General features: G+C 36.8%; 1 protein-coding gene across 1 annotated transcript; it reads right to left on the minus strand.

Annotated features, from left to right (window-relative positions):
• Nucleotides 1–1,415: 1,415 nt before the first annotated feature.
• LOC149926387 (protein NDNF-like) lies at nucleotides 1,416–21,428 on the minus strand. The gene is made up of 4 exons (XM_090159130.1): nucleotides 21,392–21,428; nucleotides 13,114–13,359; nucleotides 11,047–11,165; nucleotides 1,416–4,511 (listed from the first exon to the last, which is right to left on the minus strand). Exons 2-4 carry the CDS (start codon nucleotides 13,329–13,331, stop codon nucleotides 3,142–3,144), a joined length of 1,707 nt encoding a protein of 568 aa, XP_090015256.1. The 5' UTR covers nucleotides 13,332–13,359; nucleotides 21,392–21,428; the 3' UTR covers nucleotides 1,416–3,141.
• Between the last annotated feature and the right edge of the window lie 2,863 nt (nucleotides 21,429–24,291).

Raw genomic sequence — 24,291 nt, forward strand, 5'->3', positions numbered from 1 at the left:
AAATCACAGGCCCTACCTCGGAAATTCTGACCGTTGCAGGCCGCAGCGCCACCTGAACTCGTTTCATTCGGGACTTTTTCTGATAAGAAATATTCTAGATGATATCTTTTATTGGTGTTGAAGATAAAAAACGATATCGGCTTTTTCCGTTTCGTTTTTTTAACAGGTTAAAATGTTAATGTAAATAAGATATTCCTTTTTAATTATTGCTAATCTTGTTTACTATTTTTTAACCTAATATATATATATATACGCTCAACAGCGTTTATAGTGACACATATATTCTGTCATACCATCTTGTACAGTATTCACTATTAATATTTTTAATTAATAAACGTTTGTTATTTTAATTAATATGTTATGACTCCTTACTAGTTTCGTCAGTTTAGTGTAGTGTAGAGGGATGATAAAATACGCGAAAAAGTAGATAAGTCCATAATTAAAAGGGATAATATAGCTAAATCCTATACAAATTTGAAGAAATTTAAAAACTTACTAATAACTCGTACCGATAGGTCTTCGAGCAACGCGAAACTCGGATCAAATAGATCTTCGAGTAATAAACTAAATTAAAAATAAATAAAATAGCCAGAAATTCCAACGGTAGACCGGTTTCGTTCTATTTGGAACTCGTCAGTACCGTGCGGGAAATCTGGCTGGTGACTATCAAATCGAAAAGAGAAACTAAGCCTAAACATTAAAAATTTCAAAACGCGTTGCATAGCAACGGAAAGCCGAAAAGGGGAGAGTGTGGTGGTGAATAGTATATACGATAAGTTAAGTTAGAAGAGACCACCTATGGACTGTGAGAAGGATGATAAAATACGCGAAAAAGTAGATAAGTCCATAATTAAAAGGGATAATATAGCTAAATCCTAAACAAATTTGAAGAAATTTAAAAACTTACTAATAACTCGTACCGATAGGTCTTCGAGCAACGCGAAACTCGGATCAAATAGATCTTCGAGTAATAAACTAAATTAAAAATAAATAAAATAGTGTAGTGTAGGTTATGCTATTATCATTGGTGTTTAAAAACTCCAATAATTGGCCCATGTTGTAAGTTTATGAGAATTCACTATGGGGGACGAATATTCGAGCCCAGTTTGCTGGCTGATACGGGGTTAAAGGATTTCCCCCTCCTTCGTAGACGCATACTTACTATACACTGGCGTGTTACGGAGAAGCACGGCTTGGTCAAAGGGGCAACGCCGCACCCGGTATACATTTCTCCGCAAATACGGTACAATCTTTAGAAATATTTTACAAGGTCGAAAGAGTAACTGATCGGCTCGATTCATTTAATTTAGAAGCTCGTGGTTGCTATTTTGGGGGCTATTTGCTCTGAGTAACCTCCCAAGGGAGACAATCTAAAATTAAAAAGCAAAATGATTTTATAGACTTCAACGACATGCTTATAGCTTTCAAAAGTGTTTTATTTCTCAAACACAAAATATTACCAATAATGTATACGGGTTAACAGAGAATATATAGCTGCAATTAAAGCCTCATGATTCTCCTATGATAGAATTCGATCGTACTGGAGTGCCTTCCCCCGTTACCGGGAGAAAGAGGGAATTATTACACGTGGAAAGGCGATGGGGAGGGGTGTGGTTTATCATCCGGGAATCACGAGATGGAGGGGCGTGGTTTATCATCCGGGAATCACGAGACGGAGAGGCGTGGTTAAGCATCCGGGAATCACGAGACGGATGGGCGTGGTTTATCTTCCGGGATTCACGAGACGGAGGGGCGTGGTTTATCTTCAAGGAATCACGAGACGGAGGGGCGTGGTTTATCTTCCGGGAATCACGAGACGGAGGGGCGTGGTTTATCTTCCGGGAATCACGAGACGGAGGGGCGTGGTTTATCTTCCGGGAATCACGAGACGGAGGGGCGTGGTTTATCTTCCGGGAATCACGAGATGGAGGGGCGTGGTTTATCTTCCGGGAATCACGAGATGGAGGGGCGTGGTTTATCTTCCGGGAATCACGAGACGGAGGGGCGTGGTTTATATTCCGGGAATCACGAGACGGAGGGGCGTGGTTTATCTTCCGGGAATCACGAGATGGAGGGGCGTGGTTTATATTCCGGGAATCACGAGATGGAGGGGCGTGGTTTATCTTCCGGGAATCACGAGATGGAGGGGCGTGGTTTATATTCCGGGAATCATGAGACGGAGGGGCGTGGTTTTAAGGCAGGTTTTTTTGGTCCGGAAACCACACGACGGAGAGGCGTGGTTTTTATTCCCGGAATCATCAGGCATGGTGGCGTGGTTTATTTCCCGGGAATCACGAGACGGAAGGGCGTGGTTTTGGGACTGTTTTTTTCTTCTGGAAACCACGAAATGGGGGGAGGGTCGTCGTTTTTCTCCGTGAATCACGAGGCGAATAGGTTGCTGCCAACATATTCTCTTTATCCAAATTAATTCTTGTTATTACGGATCATAAATGCGTACAGAAATGAAAACATTGAAAAATATATTTACAAATTTTAAAAACCTATGGTTACTATTGTGTAATTAAGGTGAATAAAAAACGCACTATGTACAATGAGTCTTTCATACGAATAACATTATTTTTTGACTAAAACGTTTGTTTTTTTGGCAGAATAAATAAAAGAAATGAACTACGTGATTAGAGTTCTTTCAACAAACATAAATACTGCGTAATTTGAGAGAGTATATAAAACACGCGCGAGTATGGTCTGGCGAACGGTATAATAAAATTGCACTCATTCACAACCACAGCGACCCAACGCGGTCACTCGAGGAACTCTGTAATACCAGCAGCGCCACCGCGAACTGACTGAGAGAGCCACCAATGATTGATAAAGCTCTTCGACTTCGAACCATATTTATAGTTCCAGAAACGATAAGGATATTAATAAACGTACGATGTGCTTCGAGAGATAGAAGTGGGGGAAACAAAATAGACGGGATTCCTAAATAGAACTGGGAAATCTGAAATCCCCAAGTTGCCTCTTCTCGGAGAAAGTCAACACGAGCCGCTTCGTCCCATCGCGGGTCATCGAGGCGAGCCGAAAACTCGTTTAAAGATGAGACAGAGCGCAAACACACGTATTGCTTATCAAATTTGTAAGTTCGAGAAGTCGTAAACGCGAGAGGAAAAATTGAATGGTTCATCGTCGGCAGCTTCCATTCGTGGTGGCCCACACTGATTCGTAGGCCAGAGTTTGACCTTTTAACTTGGTGACGTGAATGTCGAAGATGTAAGACGTACCAGGAAGGAGGTCAGCCACTTTTTGCATGATGACGTTTCCGAAACGATTTCGACTGAAACGGTGGTATCGTCTGCAGAGGATACGTTCTCTTTTGATCCTGGAATCGACTTGACCATTCAGCTCGCACGTGTCCGGACTGGACACGGGGACGTCCACCCCGTTCTCCACCACTCTCCTGTACAAACAGTACTTGACCTTCTCGTTGTCCGTCGTCTTCCAAGCCAAAGTGACCGAATCGCAGGTCGTCATGGAGTCGATGACCGTGATGCGTCTGTCGTGCGGTAGAGTCGGGAAGGGGAACTTGTGAAACTTGCGGCTCAGCCACAGTCTCAATTTTCTTTCCGTTTTCACATTGGAGCTAATTTCAATCGTGTACGTGACGTTTTTCGTGACTGGTACGACTAGAGTGTGTGGGTCTTTCACGACCCTGCTGACGATGGTTTCGTTACCTTTCAGAACCACTAATTTAGCGGGACCCACTCCCGTACAGGACTGGACGAAAATCCAAGCTTGAGATTGACGCGACGACCCGCCGAATTTCAGTATTTGTTTGTAGTCGTTCTTGGAGCCGAGTCGGACTTGTACCATTTCGTTGTACCTGACTCTGGGGTCCGTGAAGGTGGTTTTAGTCTTGGCCACGACGCCGGTGTAGGAAGAGCTGGCGTTATTCGCCGGATTGACGACAAAGACGTCGACGAAATAGTGTTTTCCCTCTTGCAGGTTCCTGAAGACGTGCAAAGTTCGTCGTCCTAAGCAGTGAAGAGCGAACGATCCGGCCTCCTTTTCTTTGGATTGTCGAATCTCCCGGCTGATGATCATCAGCTTCTTCCGGTCGCCTTTCTCCCACGAGAATCCGAATCCGGCGGAAGGATGCGGCGTCGGCGGCGCTTCCCCCTTAATGGCGGCTTCCAAAGCGCAGGCGGTTCGATAATGGCGATGCGGATTGATGGACACGCAATACTCGACCGAGTTGCGGATGTCGGCGGAAATCACTGGCTTCCAAGAGACGCTCACGGAATCCTTCCGGGTTTTAACGACCTTGACCGTCTGATCTTCGGGAAGCTCGGGGTAGGGCGTTTTGGCGTCGAGACTCGTCGTTAAGTAGATACGGACCAATGTATCTTCGCCGTGAGAGTCCAACTCCAGCACGTAAAGAGCCGAGGACATTTTGCCGTGAAAATAAGTCTTCCTTTCCCTCCCGAAGTAGCTGGTCTGGATGGCGGGCTGTTGCGGGTCCTCGTTGAGAGGAACTTGGTTGTACCAAGGCTCTGTTAGAAAATGGACCAAAATGAGGATCAATAAATGAGAGAAAATTCGAGTAAGACGCACCTGGTGTATAAGGAAATAAATAACCTACAAACGTTCCGAAATTAATCCGCTTTTTGAAACGCGAAAAACATTTCAATTATTCCTCCCAACCAGCTGACAAGATAGTCTAGACGCTAGACTAATCTTTAATTCTACCAAGATTTCGCCCCTCAAATTAAAAAGAAGAATGGTTCTGTCTGAGAAAACACTCGAATTCTGGTTGAAATATAATTAATACGCGTATAGAAAATATTCATCTTTAGAATCTAAAATGGACCTTCGGTTTGAAGAGTGGCTCTGAAAATATTCCTCCCCGCCTTCAATCGACGGGGAGAAAGTGATGGATTGAGCTCATTAGCTTCGCCGGAAGATAATTTTGTGCAGGGCGTAGAAATACAGGGTGTTTCAAAAGGTTATGCAAACATTTTGAGGAGTTGTAGGGGGTGAGTTGAGAAGCATGCCTGTTTTTTTTTCTCATTTTCCTAGGATGAGTGAAAAGAGCGCCAGAGAGCTTCAAAGTGTGGCCTACTAGCCCCTGGAAGTAGGCTGCAACAAACGCAAAACTAAGCAGCGGGGAAACGCGATCAGTAAGGTTTGGGTTCGTGTGATAGGTAAAAAAGGACTTTGAAAACAAATCGAAGTAACCAGCGTAAAAAGTAAACTTGTACAAAATACACATTTTCAGTATTTAAAGTCGTGATGGACCGCGATTTCTCGCAAATTCATCGTACCCCTGAAATAGCATTTCCCTGCTGCTAGGTTTGGCGCTGGTTGCAGCCTACTTCCAGGGGCTAGTAGGCCACACTTTGAGGCTCCCTGGCGCTCTTTTCACTCATCCTAGGAAAATGAGAAAAAACAGGCATACTTCTCAACTCACCTCCTACAACTCCTTAAAATATTTACATAACCTTTTGATTAAAAACACCCTGTATAAGGACACTCTACCATTCCATCCAAAAATCAACGGGTAATATAGGCGAGGATATGGTAAGGTGTAGTGGCTTCGTAATCCATTAGGCCTAAAGAATTTTCAAAAACGAAGATGGTAATAAATAAACGCCCGGGCAAGTGTGAAAACGACGGAACAAAAGAGGAGCAATTAAAGCGCGGGAAAACCGACGTCAAGTTCTTTGACAAGTAGGCTGTGGCGCGCGGAGGAAACCTTATTTCCGGGGAAATCGACCAGAAATAAGTAGGGCTTCTCTTACCCCGTCATTCATTTACAAAAGCAAAGTCTGAAAAACATGGCACGCTCGAGGGAAACCCCGCGTCCGGACAGCGAATTTGTTTTCCACTTTGCTTCGGGCTCTTACAGATTTTGATTTGTCGCTCGACTTGACTCAATTGGCCGTTATAAATCGGACTTTCTCAGTACTGAACTACTGATAAGATCAATGTTTGTCCAGACAGTATCCTCGAGTGCCGGACGAAGTTAATTAAAAGCTTATTTCCGGGTTAAACGACTACTTACGACCAAAACTTTGAATTATATCCCAATATAATCGTTTAATGATTCTACGAAACAAGGTTCGTAAGTTCCGATGTAATGGTTTCACGCGATAAATGTATCAATAGGCGAAACTATAAAGTAAATTTGATCTTAACCAACTTGTTAAAATTGGAAAACAAAATCACGTGACTACCATATCACCGCCAACTTCAATTCGGTAACTCGCGTTCATAGTTGGCCGTGCGACGCTAAAGAAAAAATGGATTATTTCCAGATATTAAAGACAGCTAATTAACTTCCACCTTTCTATTACAAGATGGTTTAAATAATAATAATAATAATAATTAGATAATTTAGATGAATAGATCAAAATTTAACCGCCATTGGCAAAACCAAATGAATAATAATTCGTATTTATTAGGATAGATGGCGCTGCAGTTCTTAACAAAATCCCGTGTCTACCATCTTTTCAGCCCCCCTGGACTTTATAGTTTCGCCTATTTATCAAGTTCTATAATGACCTACTTTGCGCCTGTAGAAGTGTTCCAACCGCGTCACACTGGTGTTCAGGGAGAAGCCGACTACTAAGGTTTGGCGCGATTGGAGATGTGTAAGCTATAGTTATAAAATTATTAAATCTAAATTATTCCTTTAAAATATTTTGCGTACATTTTTGGACTGGTTTGGATAAGCTTAAAATGGTCCAAAAAAACAGACTAGGGTTTCCACGATTTTACCGATTTCATTAGTTTCATCACCAAAAATTTCGGGGCTAGGTAAATATTTTACGCTAATCGTAAAAAAAGGAGAGATATCGTCCGTGGCCTACAAACCGCCTACAATAACAACGATGACAGATTCAAATGGCAGTGCGCGACCTACTGGAAAAGCACGGCTTAAGCCCTCCTAAATCACTGACAAATAATGTTGACCCGAAACATTTTGGAAATGTCTAAAACCTAGAAATAAAATAACCTACCAGCTTTGAAAGTTCGAGACTTAAGCTTACATTTTTTTTATTAATATTAGGGCCAAAATGATCGGACTTTCTAAGATCCAGAAACGTTGGAACTCAACGAAAATAGAGAAACTCTGGAAGTCGTTAAGATATCGGCTCTCCCCGGTCAGCCAGAGTTTTTGCAATCAAAATGTGCCAGAGTGTCGCGACTATAGACGAACGCTAAAAAACCGAAATCCGGGCGAATCCCCAAAGATTTATTACATTTCTTTTTTCTTCTTTTTTATCAAATAGTTTTTTTTTACGAACGTAGTAGAATTCGCTTCCGAGCTTTTTAAATTCAGAGCCACGACTATAAAAACCGGATATATTTATACGTATAATAATGTAAAATTCCCCGGTTCAGAACGAATAAAAAACTATCATGGGACAGTCGTAAAAAGAAAGATCGAAATTCATTAAATTGATTTAATTTGGCGATAAAAGTACCAGTTTATAATGGAGTTTAATTGCTTCCCCTATCGTTAGTCAACAGCTGCCGGGGTCAAATGAACAGGCGGATGAAATGCGAGACAGTTTATATCTAGACGCGCGATGACATTGGAGGTGAACGTATGGCCTAGTTTCTTGGTCTCTACTTGTCACTGTGTATTCATTTATTGGTCCTCTATCAAATTATCTTTAGAGCCCATCAAATTACCTTTATTAACATTAGATCTCCTCTAGATTACTTATAATAGGCTATTATTATCTCTCAATTACCCTATGAATTATAACTCTCAATTACCATCAATTACTTCAGAGGGTATAATCACTCGAAAAGATTTTGTAAATTAATACTGGTTTTTTAAACAAACTTTGGTTTCCAATGAATTTAAACAATTTTCCGGTGATTTCCATTGATTACCAAAAATCATTTGGTGATTTCCATTGATTCCCGAAAATCATTTGGTGATTTCCATTGATTCCCGAAAATCATTTGGTGATTTCCATTGATTCCCGAAAATCATTTGGTGATTTCCATTGATTCCCGAAAATCATTTGGTGATTTCCATTGATTCCCGAAAATCATTTGGTGATTTCCATTGATTCCCGAAAATCATTTGGTGATTTCCATTGATTCCCGAAAATCATTTGGTGATTTCCATTGATTCCCGAAAATCATTTGGTGATTTCCATTGATTCCCGAAAATCATTTGGTGATTTCCATTGATTCCCGAAAATCATTTGGTGATTTCCATTGATTCCCGAAAATCATTTGGTGATTTCCATTGATTACCGAAAATATTTAAGTGATTACCATTGATTACACAAAGGTTTCCGTGATTTATATTGATTACCGGAAAACTTTATGTGATTTCCATTGATTGCTAAAACGTTTGGGCAGGAATCAAAATAACTTGATAATTTCCATTGATTCATCAAAATGGTTAGGACATTCCTTTTGATTACTCAAAATGGTTAGGACATTCCCATTGATTACTCAACATGGTTAGGACATTCCCATGAATTACTCAAAATGGTTAGGACATTCCCATGAATTACTCAAAATGGTTAGGACATCCCCATGGATTACTCAAAACGGTTAGGACATCCCCATTGATAACTCAAAATGATTAGGACATTCCTTTTGATTACTCAAAATGGTTAGGACATTCCCATGAATTACTCAAAATGGTTAGGACATTCCCATGAATTACTCAAAATGGTTAGGACATCCCCATGGATTACTCAAAACGGTTAGGACATCCCCATTGATAACTCAAAATGATTAGGACATTCCCATTGATTACTCAACATGGTTAGGACATTCCCATGAATTACTCAAAATGGTTAGGACATTCCCATGGATTACTCAAAATGGTTAGGACATTCCCATGGATTACTCAAAATGGTTAGGACATTCCCATTGATTACTCAACATGGTTAGGACATTCCCATGAATTACTCAAAATGGTTAGGACATTCCCATGAATTACTCAAAATGGTTAGGACATCCCCATGGATTACTCAAAACGGTTAGGACATCCCCATTGATAACTCAAAATGATTAGGACATTCCCATTGATTACTCAACATGGTTAGGACATTCCCATGAATTACTCAAAATGGTTAGGACATTCCCATGGATTACTCAAAATGGTTAGGACATTCCCATGGATTACTCAAAATCTTTTGATGATTTCCATTGATTACTCAAAATCTTTGGATGATTTCCATTGATTACTCAAAATGGTTTGGACATTCCCATTGATTACTCAAAATTTTGATATGATTTCCCTTGATTACTCGAAATCTTTGGATGATTTCCATTGATTACTCAAAATCTTTGGATGATTTCCATTGATTACTCAAAATCTTTGGATGATTTCCAATGATTAATCAAAATCTTTGTATGATTTCCAATGACTGCTCGAAACATTTCGGTAATTCCCAGCTATTTTCTTAAATTTAGTACACCTGGTTACTTAAGTAACTACCACCCGAAATTACTCTTAGAAGATTTAATATTTTCCCCAGACACTAACCCCTAGAAACGTCCTCACGTTCTATACGACGCGAGTGAGTGAATATTTCAAAGACAGCTAGCCAGTCTGCGGTAGCTCACTAATGGTGCTGAGTTAGGGCCCTCGACCACAGCCCTTAAACCAAACCAAGTGCGAAGTTTGTTCAGAAACCATAGCTTAGGCTTAGCCGCGAAAATAAGCTAAAAATAAATTCGGGACGGGCCTCTTTTGATCCCCAGAGTTGGCCCTATAATGGTATAGAACCCACGAACGAAAAAAACGCGCGCGACTGTCGCGAGAGAGTTTAAAAAAGGCAAAAGCTTTTTTTACACCCGAAGTATATATATTTCCTTATAAGGTCATCCAGATAAACGTTTCAGATAAAGCAAAAAAAAAACAGACAGTGGTGCCGCCAGGCGGTAGGCTGAATAGGCTAGAACCTACTTGCTTATTATTCCCAAGAACGGATGAAAGTCACTGAGAACAATCAAACAGATATCACCGCGTTTCCATGACACCCTGTTTTTCGAATTTTAAGGGTGGAGCTTAATTGGGAAATGTGTCATAGATCCCTCCTGTAGGTCAATAATATTACTAAACTTACAAACAGTCATATTGAAAATTCGTATAGTATTTTTTTATATTTAATTTTTTATTGAAATTATTGAATTAATTATTGAATTATTTTTCATATTTAAATTAAAGGTAAAAGTGCGATAATGAATGTAATTTATATTTTTAATTTAAAAAAATATTTCAATGAAATATTGATATTTTGAAAACATTAATAAAATATTGATATTTTGAAAACATTAATAAAATATTGATATTTTGAAAACATTAATAAAATATTGATATTTTGAAAACATTAATAAAATATTGATATTTTGAAAACATTAAAAAAATATTGATATTTTGAAAACATTAAAAAAATATTGATATTTTGATAACATTAATAAAATATTTCTATTTTGAAAACATAAATAAAATATTTCTATTTTGAAAACATTAATAAAATATTTCTATTTTGAAAACATTAATAAAATATTTCTATTTTGATAACATTAATAAAATATTTCTATTTTGATAACATTAATAAAATATTTCTATTTTGATAACATTAATAAAATATTTCTATTTTGATAACATTAATAAAATTTTTCTATTTTGATAACATTAATAAAATATTTCAATGAAATATGGTTATTAAGCTACTTACGTATAAAATCATACGAATGAAATCAAAAATAACTTTATTTACGCAATAATTTAAAAATATATAAAAATTTAAAATGTCTAGAATAGACGCGAAACTAGTCGTTTAAAGGCCTAAGGTGGTGCTGATTATAGTTGGTAAATCATTGCGTAAATAAAGTTGTTATATTTAATTTATTTCGTCTAAATATTGTTACTTTGAAAAACGTTAAAATTCTGGTAACTTACTGTTTAACCTAATTCAAAATTTTGATTCTTATGACAACAGGTTTTGTTGCATTTTTGTCAAGGAGGGGGTTATGATTATTCAGCCTACGAGTATAAATATCCTGGCAACGCCACTGAAATCAGAGCAAAGAATATACCATCGTCATTGTGCGCCGAGGGAAAGTTCCTCATCAGGAGCCTCCATTCGATGGGAGAGAAGCAGGGAGTCACAGTCAAGGACACAGGGCTCTGACCCTTCTCCAGCAGAAAGAAGACCCTGCGTAATGAAATGCGAATTAAATTCGACGGAAGACAAAAATATGCCACGTCAGCGGATGAGAGCCACGCGAACCGGGATTTGACGAAGAAACACCCATGGGAGATACGGCATCTATTTTAGGGTCACGTTTCGTTTGAAAAACTCCAAAGCTTCGTGCAATACGCGTACGATAAACTATAGCCGCTGTTGGTCTTCAATTCTAAGTATATGATAAATATTTTTCCCTATAAATATTCTAGATATATGTAGCATAGAGATGGAAAATATAGTTAATACCATAAGTGTATAATATTGTTACATAAGAGCAAAAATTTTACTGACAGACTGCATTACCGGCATCAGGCTGCTGCACCTTGGACGAATAATTAATGAACTCGAAGCCTAAGCAAAATCCCCTGTTCAACAATTAGCATCACCCGTCAGCGCTCCTACCGAGAGAATCGCGAAATATTTCTATCCAAATACAAAACACGCGCGTAAAAATGTCAGATAGCCCGCATTCCGTCGTCTGCTCTGCTGTTTTTAATAGAAGTGAGGCTTTTGGAATTTTAATAGGCTTTAGATTATTCAGTAATAATTGTATTGGAATAAAAATGAAAGGGTAATGATTTAATTAATTTAAATAGGAAGTTCGCTTTCATGTTTTTGCATATATAGTTTGTGTGAAAGTTTAATTAGATTATTAATTTAAAAATGCCTAGTCATAATGGAAATAAAGGTGTGAGCTTTGACGACAGTGACGGGCTAAGAACGCTAGGCCTAACGTCGTCCGCTAATATTGGGCACGTATTTATTATTTGGATATAAATCTTTCCGATTCTTGACACCATGGCGCTACAAGCGGCGCTGCCGTAAGAGCACCAAGCGCGCCATTTGTTTCGGGTCCAAGGCTGCACACATGAGACGCGAAATTAAACAAAATCCTAGTTTCGCACACGCTTCGCTTGCTCGTGCGCGAGCTTGGTTTTTGATACGACGCGTACGTGCGCGCTCAAATTTCACTCGCGAGATTAATGTGTGCATCCGCCTTTCGTCGCCATTTTGCGTCCGCTTGCTCCCGCGTCACACGTAGCCTTTGACAGTGCCTCTCGCTAGGGGGATATTTCCTTCTTGTGATGACGTCACTTTGTTACTAGCTCTCAGTAAAATATTCCCCAAAGTGACAAACTTATGTAACAATATTATAGACTTATGTTAATACGGAAGTAATTACTCCTCACTTTTAAATATTTAAATACGCGATTTCGTGTAGTAATGAGACGTGATACTATACTGAAGGGTACCCTAATAATCATGATTAAATTATTTAAATTTCAATCTCAATTTAATAATTTATTCATTTCAATCTCGATTTCATCATTTCTTCATTTCAATCTCGATTTCATCATTTATTCATTTCAATCTCGATTTCATCATTTATTCATTTCAATCTCGATTTCATCATTTATTCATTTCAATCTGAATTTCATCATTTATTCATTTCAATCTCGATTTCACCATTTATTCATTTCAATCTCGATTTCACCATTTATTCACTTCAGTCTCGATTTCATCATTTATTCATTTCAATCTCGATTTCATCGTTTATTCATTTCTATCTCGATTTCATCATTTATTCATTTCAATCTCGATTTCCTCATTTATTCATTTCAATCTCGATTTCACCATTTATTCATTTCAATCTCGATTTCATCATTTATTCATTTCAATCTCGATTTCATTATATAATCACGATTTACTCATTTATTCATGATTCTATGAATTTAATTACGATTAAATCTTTTGTGAGTGTCTAAATAATCATAATAATGAAGAGTCCTAGATTGGTACTTCTCTCGCAAGCGTTACTATATACTTCTGATACTACGTTGGTTTTATTATGTAAATAAGGCAACCCACTGAAGCAGGTCCCAAAAAAAAAGGCACAATTGAAAGAAAAACTTACCTTTTAACTTGGTCCTTGAAGACGAAAACTTTAACTTCGACGTTTTCCGGGATGACTTTGTTGTCGTCGAAGATTTCTTGCCGGAAATTATGGAAGAAGAAAGTGTCGTCTTCGTCGTGTTCGTCGTAGTTGGACAGGTGAGGTTCGTAGGTCACTGCTCCACTCAGACAGACCATGAGCGACAGCCAGAGCAGACGCTGGAAGGTTCCAACTGCCATTTCAGTCCAGTCCAAACTCGCAGTCGCACTATAGCGTTAAAGAAATAGTGTTGTTAGTTTTCCGGAAAAATAAAATGCGGAAAAATGAAATGCGGAAAAATGAAATGCGGAAAAATAAAATGCGGAAAAATAAAATGCGGAAAAATGAAATGCGGAAAAATTTCCGTAAAATTTTCCGCAAATCAGAAAAATAAAAAATTGAAATATAAATTACTTTTTAAGAGTTTTTAATGTTTTTAACTTTTTATCGATATAAAATGTCTAATAACAGTAAACATACTACAAAACATTAATATATATAGTGTTACATTGTTAATCAGTTTAAAGCTAGTCTAGAGGTTTAGTTTTACTTTCAGATTCGAAAAAATGAGGCGAAAATGCCGCTTTATTTAAATTTGCGAACAATATATTAGACTAATCATGGAATGAAAACTTTTTATTTTTTTCGGAAAAATACGGTCATTTTCCGGAAAATTTTCCAAGTGGGAAATTTTCCGACTTACAACACTAGATAGAAATATAAGATTCTTTCATTAAGGAATTTCCCAGACTAATATTTTGGTTCAGGCAAAATCCGTGTTCGAACTGAATTACACGTGAAATTTAATGGCCTAAGTGTCATCTTACTAAACTTCTTTATATATCATTAAGACAGCGGTAAAATATTAGCAGTAAAAGGCAAGTTATGTTCTTGCTATAAGACCTTTTGAACGCGACTGCCGCACTTATATCAAATCTATATCTTTCCTTTCATGAGATATGGTATTATTTGAAATTTTCGCGAAAAATACAGAAAAGCATTTTTCTCCCATTTGAGCCAATAGAGATATTTCAGTGGGGGAAAAAGGGGTATCAAATTTGTTGGCTGCTTATATATGGCCAGCTTTGATCTGGCAAAGGTTGGCAGTACTTGACATATAAAAAAGCAGTTTACTCTTTACGGTCTACAGTTTTGTGCTGGTTATTTCGCTCGTGTTTATGTATTAGGTTAATACATGTTAATGTTTGTTGAAATATGAATACGGTAAAACAGTTATCATCTGACTTTGAAAGTGATGATAACTCCCAATATACCAGAGCAAAAATGTCTCGAACATATTTTTACATTGTTAATATCATCAAAGGTGCTGAGCCTAATAATGTAACACTGGCGATGTTTTCTCATTTTTAATAGTAAAAAATGTCGAGTGCACCTGCACAATATGGCGGCACCCAAAGAAATATTAAAAATTCCCTAGATGGCAGCAATATGACGTTTTAAAAATCTGAGTTGAAATATCTCTATAGACGAGACGAATTTTGGTCAATGCTTTTGCACTTTTCAATTTTGCTCAATTTATGAAGTTTTACAAGTAGATTTATTTACTTGCAATACCACTCATTCCGCGTTGAATTGGTAAGTTTTCTCCCTATTGGTTAGAGGGGTTTTTCCACGAGCAATTCAGTATCCCCTTTCCATAAAAACTTGTTGAGATTAGCGGTAATAGTAAGTGTAGGGAGCTGTTGGTTCGCGTGGCTTGAAGGGCTTGCCACCTCCTTCTTACGCAATTTAACCCGGCCACCGATAATTGGCTTCACAAGTCACTAGTTGACTTAGTCGTGTGTGATTCTTGGGTATTATTTTAGCTGATTATTACTATTACTATTATTATTATTACATATAAATAAATAATGAATTTATTTATACTAGAGGTCGGCGTTTGAATAAGAAATTATCCAATTATTTATTTTTATTCATAACCGCAAATTATCCAATTATTTATTTTTATTCATAACCGCAAATTATCCAAATATTTATTTTTATTCATAACCGCAAATTATCCAATTATTTATTTTTATTCATAACCGCAAATTATCCAATTATTTATTTTTATTCATAACCGCAAATTATCCAATTATTTATTTTTATTCATAACCGCAAATTATCCAATTATTTATTTTTATTCATAACCGCAAATTATCCAATTATTTATTTTTATTCATAACCGCAAATTATCCAATTATTTATTTTTATTCATAACCGCAAATTATCCAGTTATTTATTTTTATTCATAACCGCAAATTATCCAATTATTTATTTTTATTCATAACCGCAAATTATCCAATTATTTATTTTTATTCATAACCGCAAATTATCCAATTATTTATTTTTATTCATAACCGCAAATTATCCAATTATTTATTTTTATTCATAACCACAAATTATCCAATTATTTATTTTTATTCATAACCGCAAATTATCCAAAAAATATACGAAAAAACCGATTATTTTTGCATGTTAAATCGTTGTTGATCCCAATCCATCTCAAATGATCAAATCCATCTCAAATTCATCTCAAATGATCAAATCCATCTCAAATTCATCTCAAATGATCAAATCCATCTCAAATTCATCTCAAATGATCAAATCCATCTCAAATGATCAAATCCATCTCAAATGATCAAATCCATCTCAAATGATCAAATCCATCTCAAATGATCAAATCCATCTCAAATGATCAAATCCATCTCAAATGATCAAATCCATCTCAAATGATCAAATCCATCTCAAATGATCAAATCCATCTCAAATGATCAAATCCATCTCAAATGATCAAATCCATCTCAAATGATCAAATCCATCTCAAATGATCAAATCCATCTCAAATGATCAAATCCATCTCAAATGATCAAATCCATCTCAAATGATCAAATCCATCTCAAATCCATCTCAAATGATCAAATCCATCTCAAATCCATCTCAAATGATCAAATCCATCTAAAATCCATCTCAAATCCATCTGAAATCCATCACAAATCCTTCTCAAATGATCAAATCCATCTCAAAATCCATCTCAAAATCCATCTTCAATCCATCTCAAATCCATATCAAATTAGCCAGGTAATTCATTGTTTCCCTAAAACGTAGGCCTTCCGACTCGTGAAAATAAATAATTACTTTATTGGTCTAGTCTTTCAAGAAATTCTTCTAAATGTATTGAATTTTAATACAGTTTTTTGGTAACTGGAGCTTCACAGGAAAAGTAACGGTTCATCCTATTAATTTTCCAAATTAATATAAAATATTTACTCATTTGGAGTGCAAAATTAGCTTGTTTTTTGTTCGTTGCGAAATATTAATGCGTTTTGAAATAAACACAGTTCAAAGGAACTTCGATATTTTATTGATTAAAACGTCGGATTTAAAATCCCCTTATTAAGTTCCAAAGTTTGAAGCTAGAGGTCACTGAAGCCGAAATGCAAACAACATTGGTATGATTGAGTTTTCCCAAAACTACTTTCATGATCTTTTTACTTCATTGCTCGTGGTGTCAAGTAACATCACCTTATTTGAAGCTTTTTCAGTGGAATCTATTATAGCTTCGAATACTTCAGACCACAGATCCAATTTTAAAGTTCCTAGAAATGGTTGGTTTATTTTAATGTCTAAAAAGTCAATAAAACCGGTTTTTGTCTAAAAATGTCAATAAAACAGATTTTTGTCTAAAAATGTCAATAAAACAGATTTTTGTCTAAAAATGTCAATAAAACCGATTTATGTCTAAAAATGTCAATAAAACCGATTTATGTCTAAAAATTTCTTTAAAACCGATTTATGTCTAAAAATGTCATTAAAACCGATTTATGTCTAAAAATGTCATTAAAACCGATTTATGTCTAAATATGTCATTAAAACCGATTGACGTCTAAAAATGTCATTAAACCGATTTATGTCTAAAAATGTCATTAAAACCGATTTGTCTAAATATGTCATTAAAACCGATTGACGTCTAAAAATGTCATTAAAATCGATTTATATCTAAAAATGTCATTAAAATCGATTTATGTCTAAAAATGTCATTAAAATCGATATACGTCTAAAAATGTCATTAAAACCGATATACGTCTAAAAATGTCATTAAAACCGATATACGTCTAAAAATGTCATTAAAACCGATATACGTCTAAAAATGTCAATAAAACAGATTTTTGTCTAAAAATGTCAATAAAACCGATGTCTAAAAATGTCATTAAAACCGATTTATGTCTAAAAATGTCATTAAAACCGATTTATGTCTAAAAATGTCATTAAATTCATTATAGGTTTAATGTGTTTTCCATGCGCTCGTACATTTTGCTGACCTGACATATTTGTATCTCAAGCTCTTCTCAAAAGCAGTTTAGATAATATATCTCTCTCTCATATCCGCTCATATCACATATCAAACGCGTATACTGATAGCTCATCTATTTTCTTATCTCAATTTTCGTAAGGAAAGTGACTGCTCCCTCATTCGCTCATTTTCGAATTGAATACTGCTCAAGGAAAATATAATAAATTCGGCTCGTCTCATCAAACAGGTCAACGAATATAGAAAACCTAATCTAATAGGCGCTTCAATAAAACATCTTCAAGCCAGGACCTGCAAGTTACTGTTTATTTAGTGCTTGTTGAAATAATGGAAATTACCTCGCCCCTTCTGCTCCTATAGCATTAAGGATAATATTTAATGGTCCCTAGGACGAGCAGGGTCGGATAACTTAAAGGGAGTATAACCTTTTCAGGAATTTGGGGCAATACATAATTCCCTCCCCTCATTTTTCAAACCCCGTGTAGTGTGAAATACAGTGGTTTTCGAGGAATTATTCCACTAAAAGTATTCCCGCTTTGGTAGTGCTTAAATTTTTCATATCTACTAGAAAGCGTTTCATTAATCTAAAACCACGTACCTCATAATTAAGAAATTACATTTGAATAAATATCCAAACTATAATGAAAATAATTAATGTATAGCTCGGATATTGTTGTTTATATGTTAATTAAGGGTGCATTTAAAAAATAAACACTAAATATGAAACAATAAAGGTTTCAATTGAGGAAACCTCTTCAGGGCGGGCACGCTTCCTCTAATAGAAGAATTAGGCGTTTCTACTCTCGTTCTAGACTAGCGTCATGAGCGAGAAAAGAGAGAAGCTATGGCGCACCCGACCAAACAAGGAGGGCTCTACTCCCTTTAACAGGCCGACTAGGCCTGAGCCTAGGGCACCAAGCCTACAAGGGGCACCAAGATGTTTCGAAAAAATTAAAAGTACAAAAATTTTATCATTTACTTTTCACAAAATATTTTTTTCTGGAGTAATTTTAGTAAATGCGTCCACATTTTTCATAGTCATAATTCTATAATATAATCTAAATTATTAAGGACTTTAACAATTTAATACTTGTTTTCTCATTTAGCATGATTTATATTCAATAAATGTTTAACATAATTTTGAATTTAATTTAATTTTAGGGTTTATAGGTATTTATAGGTATTTTTAAAATAATTGAGTGGGTCAAATTATTTGTGATGTAATTTATTTGGTTGGGTCTTTTCATTTGTTACTCTTCGTTAGGATGTGGGTTGTACAGTGCCGTATTAACCCATGGCAGGGCCCCTAGGCTTCGTGTACCATTTGGTACATGGGCCCCGGCTTTTGGTGGGCCTTTTCGTTTCAGCCAGAATCCATACCTCTACTTGGAATGCTTATCCTGCCGTATAGCGTATGGTAAGATCACTCTGACGCCTTTGACCCCGCCTACGAGAGAAAAAATCCCCTCTGCGCGCGCTCCCCTCTGACGTTGTTGTTTGTTAAGTTAACATAGTGACGTCAAAAAACCCGTTAGCCACATCGAGACGAAAATCTGCCAAGTAGAGGAATGGATTTTTGTTTCAGCGTATAGTTAGTCTTGGGGATAATGCGTCGAAAAACAGGTTTTGGTTTTGCGTTACGTAATTTGTAAACGGGCCCTCTAAACTAACGATCAAAATTTGACATTACGGGCCTTTAGATCGAGTTTAAAGTAAGTATTATCCGCTCTCCACTCTTACACCATTGGGATACATTTTACTTCACCCTCCCAAAGACTTAAACCTATCCCGCCTATTGATTAATACGCCATTGAGTAAACATTTTGCGGATAAACATTTGGATATTTTAAACCACCAGGGAAATTAATTTGCAGGCACGTATAATCTCCTTTCAGACTAAAAGCTTCGTAAATAGAATGAATTAAAAACACTAAAAAACAAATTAAAAAGTAGAAAATTTTAATATATTTGCCTGTTCAATACTGCTACGACTTACAATGAATAAATTGATGAGAAAAAGCGTTTTTCGAAAGAAATTTCTTTTGTTTACGTTCTTTGTAAAAAGAACAGTGGAACAGTAACATAAAAAGAGACTTTGAAAAGACGTTACGGCGAGATCAATAGGGAAGGCTTTGGATAGGCACTTACAAGGCTCTTACAGGAAAGGACGTATAAGTTCAAAGGGCTCCGTTCGCTGGCCTTTTGGCGCGAGGAAGCGGGAAATCTCCGAATTTATGGGCCCGTAAAAGGGAACGTCTAGAGAATCCACTCTTACCTAACCGCATTCTGCAAGTTGTTGATAGAGTGGGGTCAGCTGTACCTTTTCGTTGCCTTTCAACGGGAATTCAGGTAGCTAGGGATTCTAGATTAGGCGCGTGAATCACACGCCGCTATTGGATTTTTTACATAAAACCCACGGTAATTTCCCCAACCTTTTCCCTCAAATATAGTACGTTATTTCGATGTCTAACAGCGATAGTTAAGCAAGTCCAAATGCTCGTTACTTTTGAGATAAATTGGTAATAACAAAGCTGACTCCATTATATAATATTTAAATTTTTTTCACTGTTATTTAGAACTACCAGGCTGGATTACTACGATATACCAGTAATTAAGTCAAACTTTATCCCCCCCTCACCTTTGTTAAGGAGGGATTTTGCATGCATTTGTCAACAGCGCCCTCTGTTTTAGGTAAACAGAAGCTCCCGAAAGAAATAAGTAATAACTTATAATAACTTATAAAAATAAATAAATTAATAAATGTATTTAATTTTATAACTTAAAAAAATAAGTCATAGGCAGCCCCCCCCCCCTCCCCAACTTTTTTCAGAGTTGGCAAACTAGGCATTTCGATCTTAAAGTTGGCAAACTTAGAATTTCTATATTTCGAAGTAATATGGTATTTGCTTTGTTATTCAAAGAAACTTCAATTCGTTCAAATATATTTAAAACGATATAATATAAATTGTTGTTAAATTATGTGTCGCTCCTCCAGATGCATTGGTCCCAAAATCCCAACATATATTTAGCCTTTTTCCAACTCTATTCGACTAAATTCCCAACGCTGTTTAATTTAATTTCCATAGACGAAGTAGTGCCATCTAGGAGCAACAAACACAAGGAAAACGCAAGACGTCAAAAGTCGTGGATTTTCTAGCGCCTGCTGCCGTCGGAAGGGGAAAATTCGGAAATTGTCTTCCCCCTTTCCGTAAAACGTTCAGCGTAAAAGTTCGTCCAATGAAATTTGTACACGACACTGCGTTAGCGTGTTTAAAGGCTAGCTGCGTTCTCCTTGTGTTTGTTGCTCCTAGATGCCATCGTTGAAACTGTTTTTGGTCGTATCTACGATCTCTAAGCAAAGTAAATTTGACTCTATTAGATAGTAGCTGTAGTAATTATGTCACTTTTGATAAAACTGAGCCAAATATTTACCGTAATCCATTAGATTTTTTATTTTTGGTGAAATTATTATGAATATAGACGGTTGATAGTAAAAAATATATTCCATGAAATTAGCAATTTTTATGCTCTGAGTTAGCAAAAATTGATCTTCTCCCCCCATGCGAAGTACTTTGCTACGCCCCTGTGAGTACGCCCACTTATTTCCAACCATCGGCACAAACTAGACCCCATATGGCATTACCAGTTCAAAGTGGTCATAAAGTAATTTAGCGAATTTAAAATATAACAACGCTTAAAAATATATTCACAGAAATAAAAACTGTTTTCGGGATTCAATTCGCAGTTTTCTTTGCCAATTTCCACTGTTACCAAAAAGGGCACACATGGTAACATTTTCCAAAAAGTCAAATCAGGGCTGACAATTCGGGAAACTTAAAATTGGGGCCTTGTACGAACTACTAAGAAAATTTTTATGTAAGGAATATTCAAAATTTATCGGTAGAAGCTTCGCTAAAGGATGTTCCAACGGCTAACATCTCAAGGTACTTGATAGATCCAGATTCTGCACTAGAGCAACCTGGTTCCAATTAAGGCACTGGATACGATTTGTAGCGTCATCTATTATTATAATTATTATTATTATTATTATTATTATTATTATTTTAAAATCCAGATTTTTCGTTTCAAAATACATACTTAAAATACGTGCTTATGTCGTAGCATATATGTAACATCGTTCATAAATATTCCATAAAGGCATTTTCTTTAATGAAACCTTGTTCACGGGATATAACGTAATTCATGTCTCCAACTCCGTGATGAATAACGCTTTTCTGATGAGAAAACAGAGAAACAGAAGTTAGTGAAGCAGATATTGAATTTCTCGAGCGTTTGTTGTAATCTAAAGTTTGGCTCGTGCCACGCGATCAAGTGATTTCGACTACAAGGTAACCTTTTCAATATCACAAGGATTATGATAATTATGGAATTTTTGCCAGGACCAACAAGGACTGTTTATATAGTGCTTGTTGAAATAATGGAAAATTCTCACCTGCAAACACTAAACAGAACACGTGTTTTTGCTAAACCTTATTATGTCAAAAAAGCTACCTGGTTATATAAATAGGAAAGTTTACTTGAGTCTAACAGGGAAGTAAGCCAAAGGGGCAGGATTCTATTCGGAATTTTTTTAATGCCACAAGTTGTTAAGAGATGGCGCTAGTAGTGGCTGACGTCAATGATTTGAAAGTTTACTGTTTTTTTTAAGCAGACGCTCTGAAAGTTTAAGACTTGCTAGTTCGTTAGCCTTTTGAAGTTTTGATCGGGTATATTTTATTTAAAATGAATGTTAACGCTGCAATGGATGATGAAATTGGATATAAACGTACGATAAAAGATGTGCCGCGTATTACTTCTGAAATTGTCCAAAAATATTATGAGTCGAGGAATAGTGGGGTGGCGGAGTGGTTAGCACTTTCGCCTCGCAGCAAGAGGAGCCGGGTTCGATCCCAGCTTGTGGCACTGGGTGAAAACTCGGAACAACTCCTTCCGCGTTGAGTTTGCAAGTTCTCTCCCCACTGGTTAAAGGGGTTTTCCCCCGAGTTCTTCGGTTTCCCCTTCCATAAAAACTTGTCTAGGTTAACGGTAATAGTTAGTGTAGGGAGCTGTTGGCTCGATCTCGTGGCATGCAGGGCTTGCCACCACCCTCCTACGCATTGTAACCCGGCCACCTGAATTAAGGGCTTCAAAAGTCGAATGATGACTTAGGCCTAAGGTGGTGCCTAAGGTATTAGCCTAGTTGATTATTAAAAAAAAAGAATCCCACAACTAAGCATTATAGAAAAAGTTATAAAAAGTGACTTGCAGGTCCTGGCTCTCGGAAATATTATTCTTTAAGGATGTTTTATTGAAGGGTCTATTGTATGCTCATGGTGAAACATTGAAATTTTTTCTATGGAAATGTTGTGAACTATCGAAATGATGTACAGAGGCATACTTATGAGTAATTATGTTACATATGGTAGTAGTAACCAATCATGAAAATTGTCGTCATCGTAGACGTCAAAGGATCATCGTCTCAGTTTATAAATTGAATAAAAAGCAAAAGCACTTTGTTTTGAGCGCGTCTCCGTCGGATAATAACGTCGTATTAACCCATCGTCTAAAAATGACGCCACCGACTCGACAGAGGGCTATATATCTTTAAACGCCCGCCTGCCTATCAATTTAACAAACAGAAGGCGTATTATAGCTCGGATGATCACTCAATATGGGAAACCATGAATGTACTCGGGTGAACAGAGAATGTACTGCCTGCTCCCTGCTAGTCTCGTGATCCCCGCGAAGAAAAGCCACGCCCCTCCGCCTTCCCCAGTGTAATCTTTCCCCCTTTCTACCGTGAATGGGGGAAGACACTACGGTACAGTCGCGTGCTTTCTCATCGTGTGGGCGGGGAACATATCCCGGGTATCATGAAAACAAAGGCTATAGTCGCTGTTACTTATTCTCAGTTAACTCAAATGCATTCTTGGTAAAACCTAGAGGGTAGGTCGCGATACATCCAACTCCGCGCCAGAGTGAAATACGTTAACTACGAGACTGAGAATGTCTTTGTGAATGCTGCGAGCGAGAGAGAGAGACACTGACAGCGTTCAGGCGTAAAGAATCATCTTCCGTGTCTTCCTCTTCCATTCTGTCTCCCGCGTACCAACAAAATGAAAGGTTGAAAGTGCATCTTAAAACGTCCCCTTCGAGTCACGAGCATGGCGATTCTTTTTTGGCATAAACTCGGCTTGCAGGGGGGCCTACCAAACCTTTAGAGGCCCAACGAAAAAATACTCTAGACAAAAGCATTTTCACGGTAGCTAACTCTCGGGAGTTATAAATAAAAACAAGACATAGGCGAAGAGTGGAGCTCTCCCCAAGAACAAAACATTACAAACAGTGTCGTACACCGATTTAAAACGAGATGATGACATAGCGATCATTAATTGTATCAAAGAACATTAACTTCTCGAGTTGAAGTTCACCGCGGATAACCGCGATAGCTCAAATTTGCCACAGATTTAAATTCCCCGACTTTTCCAGAGTTACCCTAATCAATTTATAATATAAATACTTTCTGCGTGGCTACCATTTTACCCATAAAATGGGTTTAGAAATAGAAATAAAATATATAATTATGAAAACTAAATTTCCTGACATTTCCCTGACATATTTACTTATAATCTAAATTTACTTATTCTTAAAATTCAATGAAATTTAGAACCATTTGGAAATTTTGAGTTTTTCAGGTTATCCAGGTAGTCAGGTATATTAAACCATGGACGTAATATAAGCTTACATTACGTCCATGATTAAACTGTGCTAGAAAGTTTGTTGATTTTGTTGAATAAAATATATTTGATTTAAATATGATTTTGGGATTTCAATTGATTAAACATTTA

The sequence above is a fragment of the Leiobunum rupestre genome, chromosome 9, assembly GCF_980474605.1.
Source record: "Leiobunum rupestre chromosome 9, qqLeiRupe1.1.hap1, whole genome shotgun sequence".
NCBI classification, from domain to species: domain Eukaryota; kingdom Metazoa; phylum Arthropoda; class Arachnida; order Opiliones; family Sclerosomatidae; genus Leiobunum; species Leiobunum rupestre.